Source organism: Tupaia chinensis, unplaced genomic scaffold, assembly GCF_000334495.1.
Source record: "Tupaia chinensis unplaced genomic scaffold, TupChi_1.0 Scaffold148587_1, whole genome shotgun sequence".
NCBI classification, from domain to species: domain Eukaryota; kingdom Metazoa; phylum Chordata; class Mammalia; order Scandentia; family Tupaiidae; genus Tupaia; species Tupaia belangeri.
Genome location: NW_006208436.1, coordinates 2,187,206 through 2,201,444, shown reverse-complemented (window position 1 = coordinate 2,201,444; position 14,239 = coordinate 2,187,206). Strand labels below are relative to the sequence as shown.

At 37.5% G+C, this 14,239-nt stretch overlaps 1 protein-coding gene across 1 annotated transcript in view; it reads left to right on the top strand.

The window, feature by feature from the left end:
- The window catches only part of RUNDC3B (RUN domain containing 3B), a 154,192-nt gene that overhangs the window by 58,404 nt on the left and 81,549 nt on the right, over positions 1-14,239 (top strand). The window contains 1 exon segment of the mRNA XM_006170485.3: positions 10,820-10,953. Coding sequence (XP_006170547.1) covers positions 10,820-10,953 — 134 coding nt within the window.

The window sequence follows — 14,239 nt, the reverse complement described above, 5'->3', positions numbered from 1 at the left end:
AATATGTGCTTCCAAATTTAAAATATGTTTGAAATATCGATACCTCCAATATTGTAATACTTCCATATTACAAACGTAGGTGGGAGGGTAGAGAGTGAGTGGTAGAGACAGAGATGTGGCACAGCTGTGATGTAATTCCTTCATTTCATTTGTCATGCCACATTACTGACTGTGTGTGCTTGTTTTACTTGGTCTTGTGAAGGATCGAAAGATGTGGGTCCATGTCCTATTACAAGAGATTACAAGGTTTGCTTATGAGAAGGAAATGTCACTTCTTGGGAGTGTGATTTCAGAAACTTGATTTGGAGTTTTTCTGTATAATTATACTAGACGTTTCCAAACAATTTATAGTACTTTTCCAGATGGTGATCGTTAAACAATAATTGGAAGCTGAAGCAAAATGATATTTTCCATAGAGTAGGCATTTAGTAAATGCTAAGCAATCAGACATTTACTTGATATCTAAGTGCCATTTTCATCAGCCAGGAAAAAAAAAAAAAGAAAACATACAAACTTTAACACTAACTAGGCAAAAAAGAACTGCTCTTCTAAAATATTTTTGTTTAAAACTTTTAGAAAAGTTAACACTAAAAAGTGAATTTATTTTTAAAGCTAAAAACTTTCTGAATCATATAGTTCAAAAATGAGTAATTTTTTTCTAATCAATCTTATAAATTCTGAGATGTAAAGCTAGCAAATTTCATCAAGCTGTTGTGGTCGGCAACTGTGCTAAGGATTGACATTATATATGAAAAATAAACTGCTGACATTTACAGTTTATTATGTTTGAGAATGAATGATGGAGGCAAAAGTAAACAGGGAATAATTGCTCGTACATATATTTGAGTTTATCCGCAAACACCCTACCCACCCCGGCACTAATTCCTATGACTTACACGTATCTTAACCTCTCCTATAGTACAGGCTACCAGGACCTACCTGATTTACCTGTTGAATGTAGCTCATATTCATCTTAAGCTCATTTTATTTATTAGGTAAACGTAGCATTTATTACTTCAAGATTATGAGTACCCATCTTATTTGGGCTACTCAGTTTGGAATTATAAGTTCAATAGCAGGCTTTCTTAAATATCTATATGTTGTTGTTATTTTTTTTAAAGAGATTTCCCAAAGTTGCAGATGGCTGGCTCATCTCCACATACGCCTTCAAGGTACTCTGTGCTGGTGATGCCTCGCGCCACTGAGCTGCACGGGAGCATGGAATTGACTTACTGGGGAGGGCTGTATCAGTTAAGTGATCTTTTTAAGTACATTGCATGGGTTTTACAAAATTTCAGGTTTTTTTGTTTTGTTTTTGATTTTTTAAATCTAGAGGGCACAATTATGTTACGCTAATTTTGAATTAAAATCTGATTATAAACCCACATCTTATAGTAATATATTTCTTCTTCTTCCCCTCCGATGTGATCCCTATACATTTCTAATAAATTCCATGGCTCTAATAACTATTTAATCATGCATATAAGTGTTATTTACATTTTATTATAACTCTAGTGATGTAAGATTTATTCTTTATTTCCCTGGTTTTGTAAGTGCTATATAATGCTACTTGTATTAATGCAAACTAGGGGCTCAGGACAGCTGTGTAAATTTTCTAGTCACTCAGTGACTAGAGACAGAGATGGAAGCTATCAACAGTAACAGCTTTGCAATTCTTGAACCATTAGTGGGAATGTCCTTAATTTCCTTTCTCCCAGGTAAAATGCATATCTTTGTTTATTCTAATTGGTTTTGTTTGTTTGTTTTTAGTTTCTGCAAAATATTGTTGCACCTCTGTACATGTGCTCAGGCTTTTTATTATATTTTTTAATTATAAAAGACACATAGCTATTACTTTTAAAGATTATGGTAGATAATAGGTTAAAAGTAAAAAAAAACAAGTGTCTTAGTGTTCCCTTAGTCCTGATTACCACAAGTAATCATTTTAAACATTTCTTTTGTTTTGCGGGCAGTTTATATAGCTTTAATCACTCCTGAAACAAACTGTACCTGCTTTCTCCAGTTCTACACATTTAGCTCTTTGTATGTTTTTTAGCCTTCATTATTCTAATTTCATCATCCAGTAGAATAAACCTTATTTTAATTATGCTGGTAGAAGAATAAAAAGCAAAACCTTTGTACTCTAGTTGGAAAGACTAAAATTACTGAGATAAAAACTCCAATTAAGACAAATCAATTTTCAGATTTTTGGTGAAGTTGGTTATCTTAATCTGTTTCAGAAGATTAAGAATTAATATTTGTGGTATAGATATATATTTCTAGATATTTGTATATGTTTGTGGTAAATTCCTTACCAGCGAACTGAACTTTGAATTGTTAATAAGAATAAAAATTGTATTTCATAGATGAATAACTGTGATGACAGTGGGTAAATAATTTATCTGAGGCACCCTGTAAGTAACATGCAGAGTTAGCAATTTAAGTACAATTGAGTATCTTGTCTAGATTCTGACTTCAGATTCAGGTTAAAGCATAACTGAAATTATTATTAAGGTTTTTGCCACAGGGCACGTGTGCTCACCAGAGGGAGACAGTGAAAGGGAAAGTGAGAAAACACCCCCCTCAGGGGAATGGACATACCGCAATCCCTTCTCCTCCATTCTCCTCTTGGGATCTTGGGCACGCACACACATGTGCCTGGTGTGAGTTTAAGCTACCAGGTCCAGGACTAGAACCGTGGTCGATTACTTGGGAGTCTAGTGACATAACCATTACGCTAACTGCTGGTTCCCACCTGCCATGATTTTTAAGCCACCAGGTAAGGGACTCAGGCCACGGTGGGCCATGAGGGAGTCTAGCACCTTAACCATTATGCCACCTGCTATCCCCTGAAACTATTTTTAAGTGTTTAAATTTGTCCTTTGTTTATGTAACATTAAAAGTTTTAGTTAGGAAATTACTTAATGTAGTAATTTACTTTTATTGCCAGAGGATGTGTGTGTTTGCGAGAGAGAGAGAGAGAGAGAGAGAGAGAGAGAGAGAGCGAGCACTTCCCTACCCTTGCAATGGGGTGTAATCTCACTGCAGTCCTCCTTTTCTCCATCCCATCAGGCTTTTGGGCAAGCACACATATATCCACATTTGCTGCCTGTTTTTCAAGCCATGGGATGCAGGATTCAAACCAAGGTCAGCCATGTGGGATCTAACTCCTTATAGACAGTGCTCAACCACTGAACTATGGGGTTATGTCATGATTTTACCTCAACACTGGGTGATCTAATAATATAAACCACATAGTAAATTTTTATAGGAGTCATGGAAATGGGAATTTTGTCTGTTTAGTAAAAAGATAGTGGATGAAAATAAACTGCCTTTTATAACTTTAGTATTATGAAATCTAAGATTGCGGCTATAAAATTTAAGCTGAAAAGTTAAATATCTAAATGTTAATATAGTGGCAGAATATCTCCACAAGTAACCAATTTCCTTTAAGTAGATGAAAACTTTTGCTGTGAAATCAGAATGGCCACTCTTGCCTTTTGTTGCTCACTTGGCTGAAGAGTAGCTGTAATAGTGTGATGTTGTCAGGTAGGTGATACAATGTAACTCTTACAGAGCATGAATTTGGAGACCAGCTTTTCATTTAGTATTTACATAGCTAAACATTAATACAAAGGGTGGAGAATGAAGGTCATTTAACAGACTTATTTATATATTATTAAAAGATAGTCATCAGCCACTGCTCAGTAGAGAACCACTTTAGAAAATGTAGTTCCTGTTCTTAGACGGTCCCATAGAGTAAGATACAAGCAAAACAGAAACATATTACAAGATATGAATAGATGTATCATTTAAAGAATATAGAAGAATAATTTTAGAGTAACTCTGGACCCTAGAGATCACAGGTCACTTATAGGTACTGAAAATAAGGCAGTTTGGTGGGAAAGATATTACATACCTGGTCAGTAGAAGGTTGTTTTTATTCTAGTAAATGTGTTAGCACTTATTTGTGTGCCTAACATGAATTTCAGCTGGATTGATGAAATGGGAATATGTTTTCAAAGTATTGTTTAATTTTGTCATTGGCAAAGTCAACTTCCAAGAACACTTAAAACTGAAAGCATATTAAACAGCTAGACTCATCGAGAGCTTTTTTTTTTTGAGAAGTTTTCGCTATAGGGCACGTTTTTTGCTATAGGTCACCAGAAAGACAGAGAGAGACAGACAGAAAGTGAGAAATCACCCCCCAGGGGGGATGGCCATGCTGCAATCCCTTCTCCTCCATTCTCCTCTTGGGATCTTGGGCACGCACACACACATGCCTGGCATGATTTTAAGTCACCAGGTCCGGGACTTGAACCGCGGTTGACTTCATGGGAGTCCAGTGACATAGCCAATATGCCAACTGCTGGTCCCCTCATCGAGAGCTTTAAAAAGAAAATCTTATTAATGACAGCATATCTCTCATTTGAAATAAGGTTTGTCAAAGATATGAACTCTTAAGTTTCTTGCTATTCGATTTTCTTCTGTAGCTATTTTTAAAGGAAATGCAAATAGCTTGTGATTACTTCAATATTAAATTTTATTTAATTTAGTTTTATGAAGGAGAACATGCAGGAGGGAGGGAGGGAGGGAGACAGAGACAGACAGAAAGAGAGAGAAAGTATCTTGGACAGGGTTTCACCATCCTCTTGCCCAAACCCACTAGTTAGCTACGACTCTAGGCATGCACCACTGCACCCAGACTGTTTAGGTTGTGCCGGAAGTAGAACCTGGGCCTGTCATGCAGTCTGAGCCGCCATGCAGTGGTACCTTCCCAGTCACACCTCAGCTGAGCCTCAATATTTATTTTTAAAGGCATGAGCAGCTTTAGCTTTGTTTTTGTTTTTTTTTTTTTTTTTGGAGAGATTTTCACTGTAGGGCGCGTGCGCTCGCCAGACAGACAGAGAGAGACATAGAGACAGAAAGCGAGAAATCACCCCCCAGGGGGGATGGTCACGCCGCAATCCCTTCTCCTCCATTCTCCTCTCGGGATCTTGGGCACGCACGCACACGCGCCCGGCGTGAGTTTTAAGCCACCGGGTCCAGGACGTGAACCGCGGTCGACTACGTGGGAGTCCAGCGACATAGCCATTATGCCAACTGCTGGTTCCCCTTTAGCTTTGTTTTTAAATCTTCCTGTTGAATGCTAATTACAGACTTTTACTAGCAGTCAATCCATGTTTAGGTAAAAATGATTTTTAAATAATATTTCAAATACTCAATTGAACACTTCTACTGTATTTAGTTAATTGTAACCCTTTTTGTATTAAGAACTTCACTTTGGAAATGATACATGTGGAAAGGAAGGAAGGCAGAATCAAGCCAAGTCATCTCACTTCTAGTCTGTTGAATATATAAAAGTGTTATGAAGATAATACTGGTTTATTTAAGGCCCTCTTGTTATACTGTGTCATCTTACTAATTAGGTTCTCAATGTAAAGTATGGGAAATCTTACCATCTTTTGAGTAGAAGTTCTTATAAATAGTAACCTACTTACAGTCAGAGTCCCAAGGATTTAGTGCCTACTCCTTCTCTGTTTAAGCCTAGATTTCTCATTTTTCATTATCATTGTTTCCTCTCCTCCAAAATGCGGCTTTGTTTTATTTTTTGGGTTTTGACAGCTCTACTTTAATACTTGTCGCAAATTATTTTCCTCGGTCATGTGAAACTCATCAAATAGTTTCAAATAGCATTGTAGAAAAGCAAATTATGCCTTATGCAAAATGATGGACTACTGACACTTTTCTTGCAAAGGAAATTCTTGGTCATGGGCAACCTAGGTTCCAGCTATAGATGGTTGCTACTGGCTACTGTTTCCTTTTTCTTTGCCCATTTCTCCTCCTGCTGTTTCCCATACTGTCTTTTTAGAGAGAGTTAAAGTCACCAGAGAATCTTTGTGATACTCTCATTACTTAAGATCCTTACCAGTGTGTTGTACTCTATTTCTTGAGGGAATTCTGGCAGCTAAATCTCTCATTTTGAAGTTAGAGCATGATCCCACATAATAGAAGGCAAGAAAAGTCCATTGAGACTACAAACATTTTGAAGAGGTAAATTTAGAATCATTGATATGGGAAAAGGTTGGGTTAGGGAGTAAATTTTCAAGATTTCTCTAGATTCTAAGTAAATATTGGAAGAAACTTCACAACTCAGTCTGACTTTGTGTTTTGTTGTGAGGGGAGTTTGATTCTCTTAAAAACATAGATGTAATAACAGTAGTAATTTGTATTTAATATGGACTAGGCTCTATGATTCTGTTTTTAAATTTCATTTATTCATTCATTTATTTTAATTTGACCAGAGAGAGAGAGAGTGAACAAGAAAGCAAGCTACCAGGTCCAGGACTTGAACCATGGTAAACCATGTGGGAGTGTCCAGCGCCTTAACCTCCATGCCACCTGCTTGTCCCTAGGCTCTATGATACTTGCTGCACATACACGATCTCATCAAACCTTCACATCAGTGCTATCAAGTAAGTATTATGCTATCATTGTAGTCAATTTACAGACGAGGCTCAGGCTTAGAGTGAACTCGAGTCATTTGCTCAAGATCACATAACTAGGAAGGGATTTAATTCAAGCCTATCTGACCCAGAAGCCTGTGTTTTTGACTACCAAGGATCCTGCCTCTCCTCCAAATGGTCAAGAAATTGATGACATGAAAAGTGTCCTATAAACTGTATTGAAGTATTATACTAGAAACCTGATTAACACAAAGAAAAATGACTCAAAGGACAGTAATGGCAGAGATTAACAGAGAAAGAAGATATAAATATTCCTGTAGTTCTGTTTATGGGTACTTAAAATATGATTTTTAAAGAGATGTTGAATTATATAGTTATTTAGATAAGGATTTATAGGTGCTTTTGTATTTTTCTTTAATTAGATAAAGGTAAATATATTTGATATTTGTAATCTAGGCTGCAGATAACTTAATACCAGATTGTCATCAAGACTATTACTATACAAAGATACCAATTAGGTTTTCAAAAGTTCAAGGTGTTTTAAGCTTATGTATTTATTTCTTCAGTGAGAGAGTGAGAAAGACACATACAGCACCCCAACAGGGTTTAACTCTGCAGTCCACAACCCTAGCCAGCACTGAATCATGGCACACATGCACTCAAGGAGGTCTTAGAGAGGTCCCTGGACACAAACCTAGAACCTCCCATGAGTATCAGCCTGCAGAGCATCACTTTACCACTGTACCACCATCTGGTTCCAGAACTCCAGTTTTTATGTTCATTGCAATTAAGATAATCTGTTTCGTGCTGACTTACCAGTTCATTTGTTCAACAAATATTTATTGAATGCCTACTGTGCGCCACTGCCACTGTGAAGTGCTGAAGATTGAACCAAAGACAAATAAGACATAATCCCCGAGTTAGTGATCTTACCACTTCAAATGTGAGACAGCCAAGTAAGCAAAAGAGCAAGTAAGCACAGGGAGTGATGCCAACAGCAGAACTAACTATACGGAAAATAAGAATTACCTGTTATCTGAGGCCAGCAGGTGGCATGGTGGTTAAGGTGCTGGACACTCCCACATGGCCGACCGCAGTTTGAATCCTGGACATGGTGGCTTATGTATTTATTTCTTCAGTGAGAGAGTGAGAAAGACACATACAGCACCCCAACAGGGTTTAACTCTGCAGTCCACAACCCTAGCCAGCACTGAATCATGGCACACATGCACTCAAGGAGGTCTTAGAGAGGTCCCTGGACACAAACCTAGAACCTCCCATGAGTATCAGCCTGCAGAGCATCACTTTACCACTGTACCACCATCTGGTTCCAGAACTCCAGTTTTTATGTTCATTGCAATTAAGATAATCTGTTTCGTGCTGACTTACCAGTTCATTTGTTCAACAAATATTTATTGAATGCCTACTGTGCGCCACTGCCACTGTGAAGTGCTGAAGATTGAACCAAAGACAAATAAGACATAATCCCCGAGTTAGTGATCTTACCACTTCAAATGTGAGACAGCCAAGTAAGCAAAAGAGCAAGTAAGCACAGGGAGTGATGCCAACAGCAGAACTAACTATACGGAAAATAAGAATTACCTGTTATCTGAGGCCAGCAGGTGGCATGGTGGTTAAGGTGCTGGACACTCCCACATGGCCGACCGCAGTTTGAATCCTGGACATGGTGGCTTGCTTTCTCACTTTCCCTCTCTCTGGAGAATTAAATAATAATAATAATAAACTAAAATATATTCTTTTAAAACTTACCTATTGTTTTTGCAGTATTTTTATTGGTTTATTAACTATAAATATATCCTGAGAAGACCATTGTGACTTTTATAAAAAAAAAATCAACATCTAGGGTCTCCTCTAAAGATTTTGAGTATTCAGTTTTGAGGGGAGTCAGGCATAAGGTTTTTGTTTTTCTTGTTGTTGTTGTTTTGTTTATTTGTTTGTTTTAAGTTTTGTGAATAGAGTGCGTATGTTCACTAGAAAAGAGTGAGGCCAAGAGAGACTGAAAGGGAAAGTGAAAATCAACCCCCTGGAGGGATAGTCATGACAATCCATTCTCCTCCATTCTCCTTCTGGGATTTTGGGCATGTACACACACGGAACAAGTGTGATTTTCAAGCTACCAGGTCTGGGATTTAAACCATGGTCAGCCATGTGGGAATTCAGTGCCTTAAGCACTATGCCACTTGCTGGCCCCCAGGCATGAGTATTTTTAGAAAGCAGTCTAGTCATTCTAATGTGTTGTTATAGTTGGGAACCATGCAAATGCCATCTCAAATAGTACTCAGAATGGTACTTGCTGATAAAGACACTTTAATTTTATTTCTTTATAATAGAGAGCACATGTGCATGAGTGAGAGAAAGAAAATGGAAACGCTCTCAACAGGGTCTTGACATGCTACGATCCTTGTTTCCCAGCCTCACAGCTCTTCTCAAGATCTTTGGTGCCTGCATGTGTATCCAGTATTTCAAACTGACTGAACCCATGGCTAGCCAGGTACCCTCCAGCACTGCAGTCCAGTACGCTTCAGACTGCCTCCTAAGCTGGGCCAAGAACACTTGATGTTGCTAGGGAGATGTTATGACTAGGGAAGAGGATATTTGAGATTAAAAAAAAAAAAAAAAGGAAAAAAAGTAGTTGCAGTGAATCAGCATGCATTTTAAAATAAAGAAGCAAATCTTTCCACATTTAAACAATTAAATAATTTTGGGACCAGCAGATGGCATAATGATTGCATGGCTGGACTCCCACATGATTGTGTTTTGAGTCCCAGACTTGGTGGTATGAAATTCACACCAGGTGCCAGTGTGTGCGTGCTCAAAATCCTGAGAGGAGAGTGAACGAGAAGGGATTGTGGTGTGGCCACCCCTCCAGGAGGTATTTCTAGCTTTCTGTCTATTTGTCTCTCTCTGTCTCTCCAGCAAGTACATGTACCCTATAAATCTTTCTCTAAAAAGATAAATGTATGTATTAAACAATTTCCCTAAGTAAGACTAACTATTCCAGACAGCTGAAGTATTAGATATCTCTTGGGCCAGCCCTGTAGCACAGCAGTTAAGCCCTTTCTGTTGGAAGCCAGATCCCATGTGGCCAACCATGGTTCAAATTCTAGCTCCAGTGAGTTGAAACACACACCAGGCACATGTGCATGTGTACCTAAAACTGATGGGATGGAAGAAAAGGGATTGTGGCATGATCACACCCCACTGGGGTTTCTCTTTCTCTCTCTCTCTCTGTCTCTGGCAAGTGTATGAGCCTTCTAGAAATTTATAAAAAAGTGAAAGAAGAAAACTATCATATTCCATTTAAAAATACTAAGCATGTGGACCAGCTAGTGGTGTGGTGGTTACCGCAGTTGAATGCCACATGACCAACTGTACCATTCAAGTTCCAGATGTATTGGCTTGAAAAACATGCCAAGGACTTATTTGGTTATGCTCCAAATCCTGAGAAATGGGAGAGGTGGAGTAGAAGAGATTATAGTGCGACCATCTTCCCTATCCTCCGTGGGAGGTGCTTTCTCACTTTCTCGCTCTCGCTCGCTCGCTCTCTCTCTGCTGAATGCACATGCCCTCTGGTAAAAATTAAAAAAAAATACTAACTGTACAAAATGTGTCTCAAATACTCAGAGTCCTGAATAAAAATTTTAATACTAATATAAAATACATACAATAGAGTATTTGATCATGAACAAATAGTTACCCAAATGTAAATGGTTATATTGGTAGATATCTGAAGAGATTTTCATGGGTTGATGATGAGATGAGAGCAGATCAATGACAGGAGAGGGGAATTTTATAGACAAGAAAGGTTGGGTAGAAAATTATGAATAATCAGTGACTACAGTATGCTCATTGACATTAATTACTTACAGGATAGACCATTTATTACTGATTTTTTTGAAGTATTTTTATGAAGAAAAGAAAAAATGTGATATCATTTGTTCCCATTTTTTCTAAGTAGAAAAAGATTTAGAATTTTAACTGCTGACATTTTAATTACTACTTAACTAGAATCACAAGTGTACTACCTGAAAGACTACCTACGATAATAGAATATTAAGCTGCAAGATATTTGTGTTTGGTTCTTTTTTATTACATTTAGTTTGATTTTACTGTTGAGAAAACTATGATCCAGAGTCATTAAGAAAATTTCCCAAAGAAACACAAATTGTAAAGGTAGTATTAGACTGTATTTAAGACTTTCGCCACTAGATCAGTAATCTTTCCATGAAAGCGTACAATTTTGCCCTTTATAGTTTTCAGAATATTATTGTTCTTTATGAATTTTCTAGACTAGTTTTCTTTTATTTTGTATTGAAATTTTTCTCCTGAAGGTCAAGTAACCTGGTTTGGCTATGAAAGTCCTCGCAGCTTCTGGGACTATATCAGAGTGGCTTGCCGCAAAGTTTCACAGAATTGTATCTGCAGCATTGAAAATATGGAAAATGTCAGTTCTTCTAGAGCTAAGGTAAGATATTGATAATATGCAATGTGTATAATCTAGTTCTAAGCAATTATGACCCAAATAGAAAACATTTGAGCTCTTTTCTATGTAAGATGTATGTTTTCTTTTCTTCATTGGGATTGAGTACCTGATCAAATTCAACATTTTTCAGAGGCTCATTTCCATTTTTTCTCATTGCATGTAGTTATTTTAGGATGTTCTCGAGTCTTCACTGTTGTATTTTGAATAGCAAGAAGACATGCAGCTACTTCCTATGAATTTCCTTTTTTAAAGAAGCAAAAATAAAATATTTCCTGTTCTATAATGTTTCCACATTTCTTTAGTTGTCTAGCAAATGACTGTCAATGTCCTGCAGAAACTTGGGAGTGTCTAAGACCCTTTCTTTAAAGGGTTAATAATAGTTAAAACTATTTTCCTGTAATGCTAAGGTGTTATTTGCCTTTTCAGGTATTGTCATTTGTACTGCCAATGCAAAAGCAAGGGTAGGTAAAACTGCTGGTGGCCTTACCATGAATTAAGGCAGTGGCCTCAAATTGTACAAGAGTTTCATTTAAGAATGTCCAGGATGGTGCAGTAAATATTAATTTCACCTTTGAAAACTTGTCTAATACCTGAGTGACTGGGAAGTATGCATAAAGCATTTCTGTGAAGTATGGAAATATGGTGGTTGCCTTTAAAAAAAAAACAGTTGTGTGATTGAATTATAAGCTTAACTAGACACTTTATCTTGCAGTGCTATTTTACTGGAAAGAAAAAGTTACAAACTAATTTTTTTTTCCCTTTTTGGAGAGGTTTTTTTGCTATAGGGTGCGTGAGCTCGCCAGACAGACAGAGAGAGACAGAGAAACAGAAAGGGAGAAATCACCCCCCAGGGGGGATGGCCACACCGCAATTCCTTCGCCTCCATGCTCCTCTCAGGATCTTGGGCATGCACGCATATGCGCCCGACTTGAGTTTTAAGCCACCGGGTCCGGGATGTAAACCGCGGTCGACTACGTGGGAGTCCAGCGACATAGCCATTACACTAACTGCTGGTCCCACAAACTGTAATGTTTTAAACTTAAACATTTGGCAGACATTTTCTTGAAGAGAAAAAAAAAAACAAAAGAGGTGAGTCTATTACTTCAAGGAAACAGATGACAGTATTTGTTGCTGATGGTAAAATTAAAGCTTTTGATTAAATACTAGCTTTTAAGGTGGGCTGGGAATCGAATCCTGGCCTCCCATGTGGCCTCAGCCTGTCAAGTAGCAATGTCAACCAGCATATGCTACTTTGGCTAGCCTTTTTATTACTCTGAATTACCTAATACTTTTAAGTTTCCAGTTTTGACTTGTAACATAGTAAATATAGATAGGTATAACCTACATAAAACCCTGTGAGTTCCTTGATCATTTTTAAGGCTGTAGAAAGCCTGAATTGCTGATTTAAGCTGTGTCAGCTTTCAGTTAGGAATTTTATTTACTTATCTTATTGGATTGTCATAACAACTGTCTTTACTATTTTTGACCCTTAAGAATTACAAATTAATAAGTAGAAAATAAAGATCAAAAACCAGATAGCTATAGTTATTTTTTTCTTTTTTTGGAGAGTTTTTTGTTTTGTTTTGTTTTGTTTTTTTTGCTATAGGTCCTGTGCGCTTGCCAGAAAGAGAGAGACAGGGAGACAGAAAGCGAGAAATCACCCCCCAGAGGGGATGGCCACACCACAATCCCTTCTCCTTCATTCTCTCAGGATCCTGGGCACACATGCACAAGCGCCCAGCATGAGTTTAAGCCACTGGGTCCGGGACTCGAACTGCAGTCAACTACATGGGAGTCCAGCGACATAGCCATTACGCTAACTGCTGGTCCCCAGATAGCTATAGTTTTAAGATCAAGATATAATTATTTCACAATTATTAAAACTTACATGTCTGTAATAACCAAAGCATAGTTTCAAAAAGTAAGGTTTTTGTTTTTGAGAAAGATTTTTGCTATAGGATGCATGTACGCCAGAGAGACAGAAAGCGAGAACTTAGCCCCCAGTGGAGATGGCCATGCCATAATCCCTTCTCCTCTCTGGACTTTGGGCACGTATGCATACACACCCAATGTGAGTTTTAAGCCACTGGGTCTGGGACTCAAACTGTGGTCGACTGCATGGGAGTCTAGCGATGTAACTGCCATGACATCTGCTAGTCCCCAAAAAGTAAGGTTTTTTTTTTTTTAATCTTACAAAGATTTAGTTTCCAAGTTCTTTGTTTCTTTATCCTTTCTTTAGAAATATTGTTCCTTTTGGAGAAATTTTTTTTTAAACAAAATTGACAAAAATATGTCCAAAATAAATAAAATATTTTGTTAACTTGAACTGAATATGTAAGTTTTTTAAAAGTTGTATAATGTTTAAATGTAGAGATATAATTAGAAACATAGTTAAAACATTTTGTGACCAGCAGGTGGCGTGGTGGTTAAGGCACTGAACACTCCCACATGGCCAACCAGGGTTTGAGTCCTGAATCTGGTGGCTTGCTTTCTCACTTCCTTTCTCTCTCACTCTCACCCTCTGTCTCTCTCTGGTCAAATTAAGTAATAAATGAATGAATACATAAATAAATAAAATTAATTATATAAAAAAAAGAAACATAGTTAAAACATTTTTTGAGTCAAAACTTTAATGAAAGAAAAGTCCTGTGCAAGTACTAGAGTGTGCAAGGTATCAAAGAAGATATGTTTATAATTAGAAGCTTAGAAGTCATTGACAATACAATAGGGAAGCAACTTGAAAGTCTCTATTTTTCATTTTTTGTAAATGTTTATTTATTTTATTGGCACAGGGTGTGTGCACTTTCCAGAGAGAGAGAGAAATGTAAAGCCTCAATGGCACGTCACGTGATCACTCCACAATCATTTTCCCTCCATTTCTCTCTCCTATCATGATTCTGGGCATGCAGCACCCAGCATGTTTTTCAAGCTGCCAGGGCCAGGACTCAAAGCACTGTCAGCCATGTTGGATTTGGCTACCAACGCACAGTTTTTAACCAGTGTCATACGGGGCTGGCCTTCTATTTTTATTTTCAAAGCAGTCGAATATGTAATCTGATTTACATTTTTCAGAAGATCAACTCCATGCCATTTGGAGAAATGGTGTGGGGAGGAATGGAGATAGACAGTATAATTAAAAGGGCATTGGAATCAAAAAAAGTGATGATCCTAAAGGTGATGAAAGAGAATAGTTTATATCAAAGGGACTCATCTGCCAAGAACAACTATAAAGTTTGAATAAAGTAGCAAATTTAAGGCATGAGAGAAC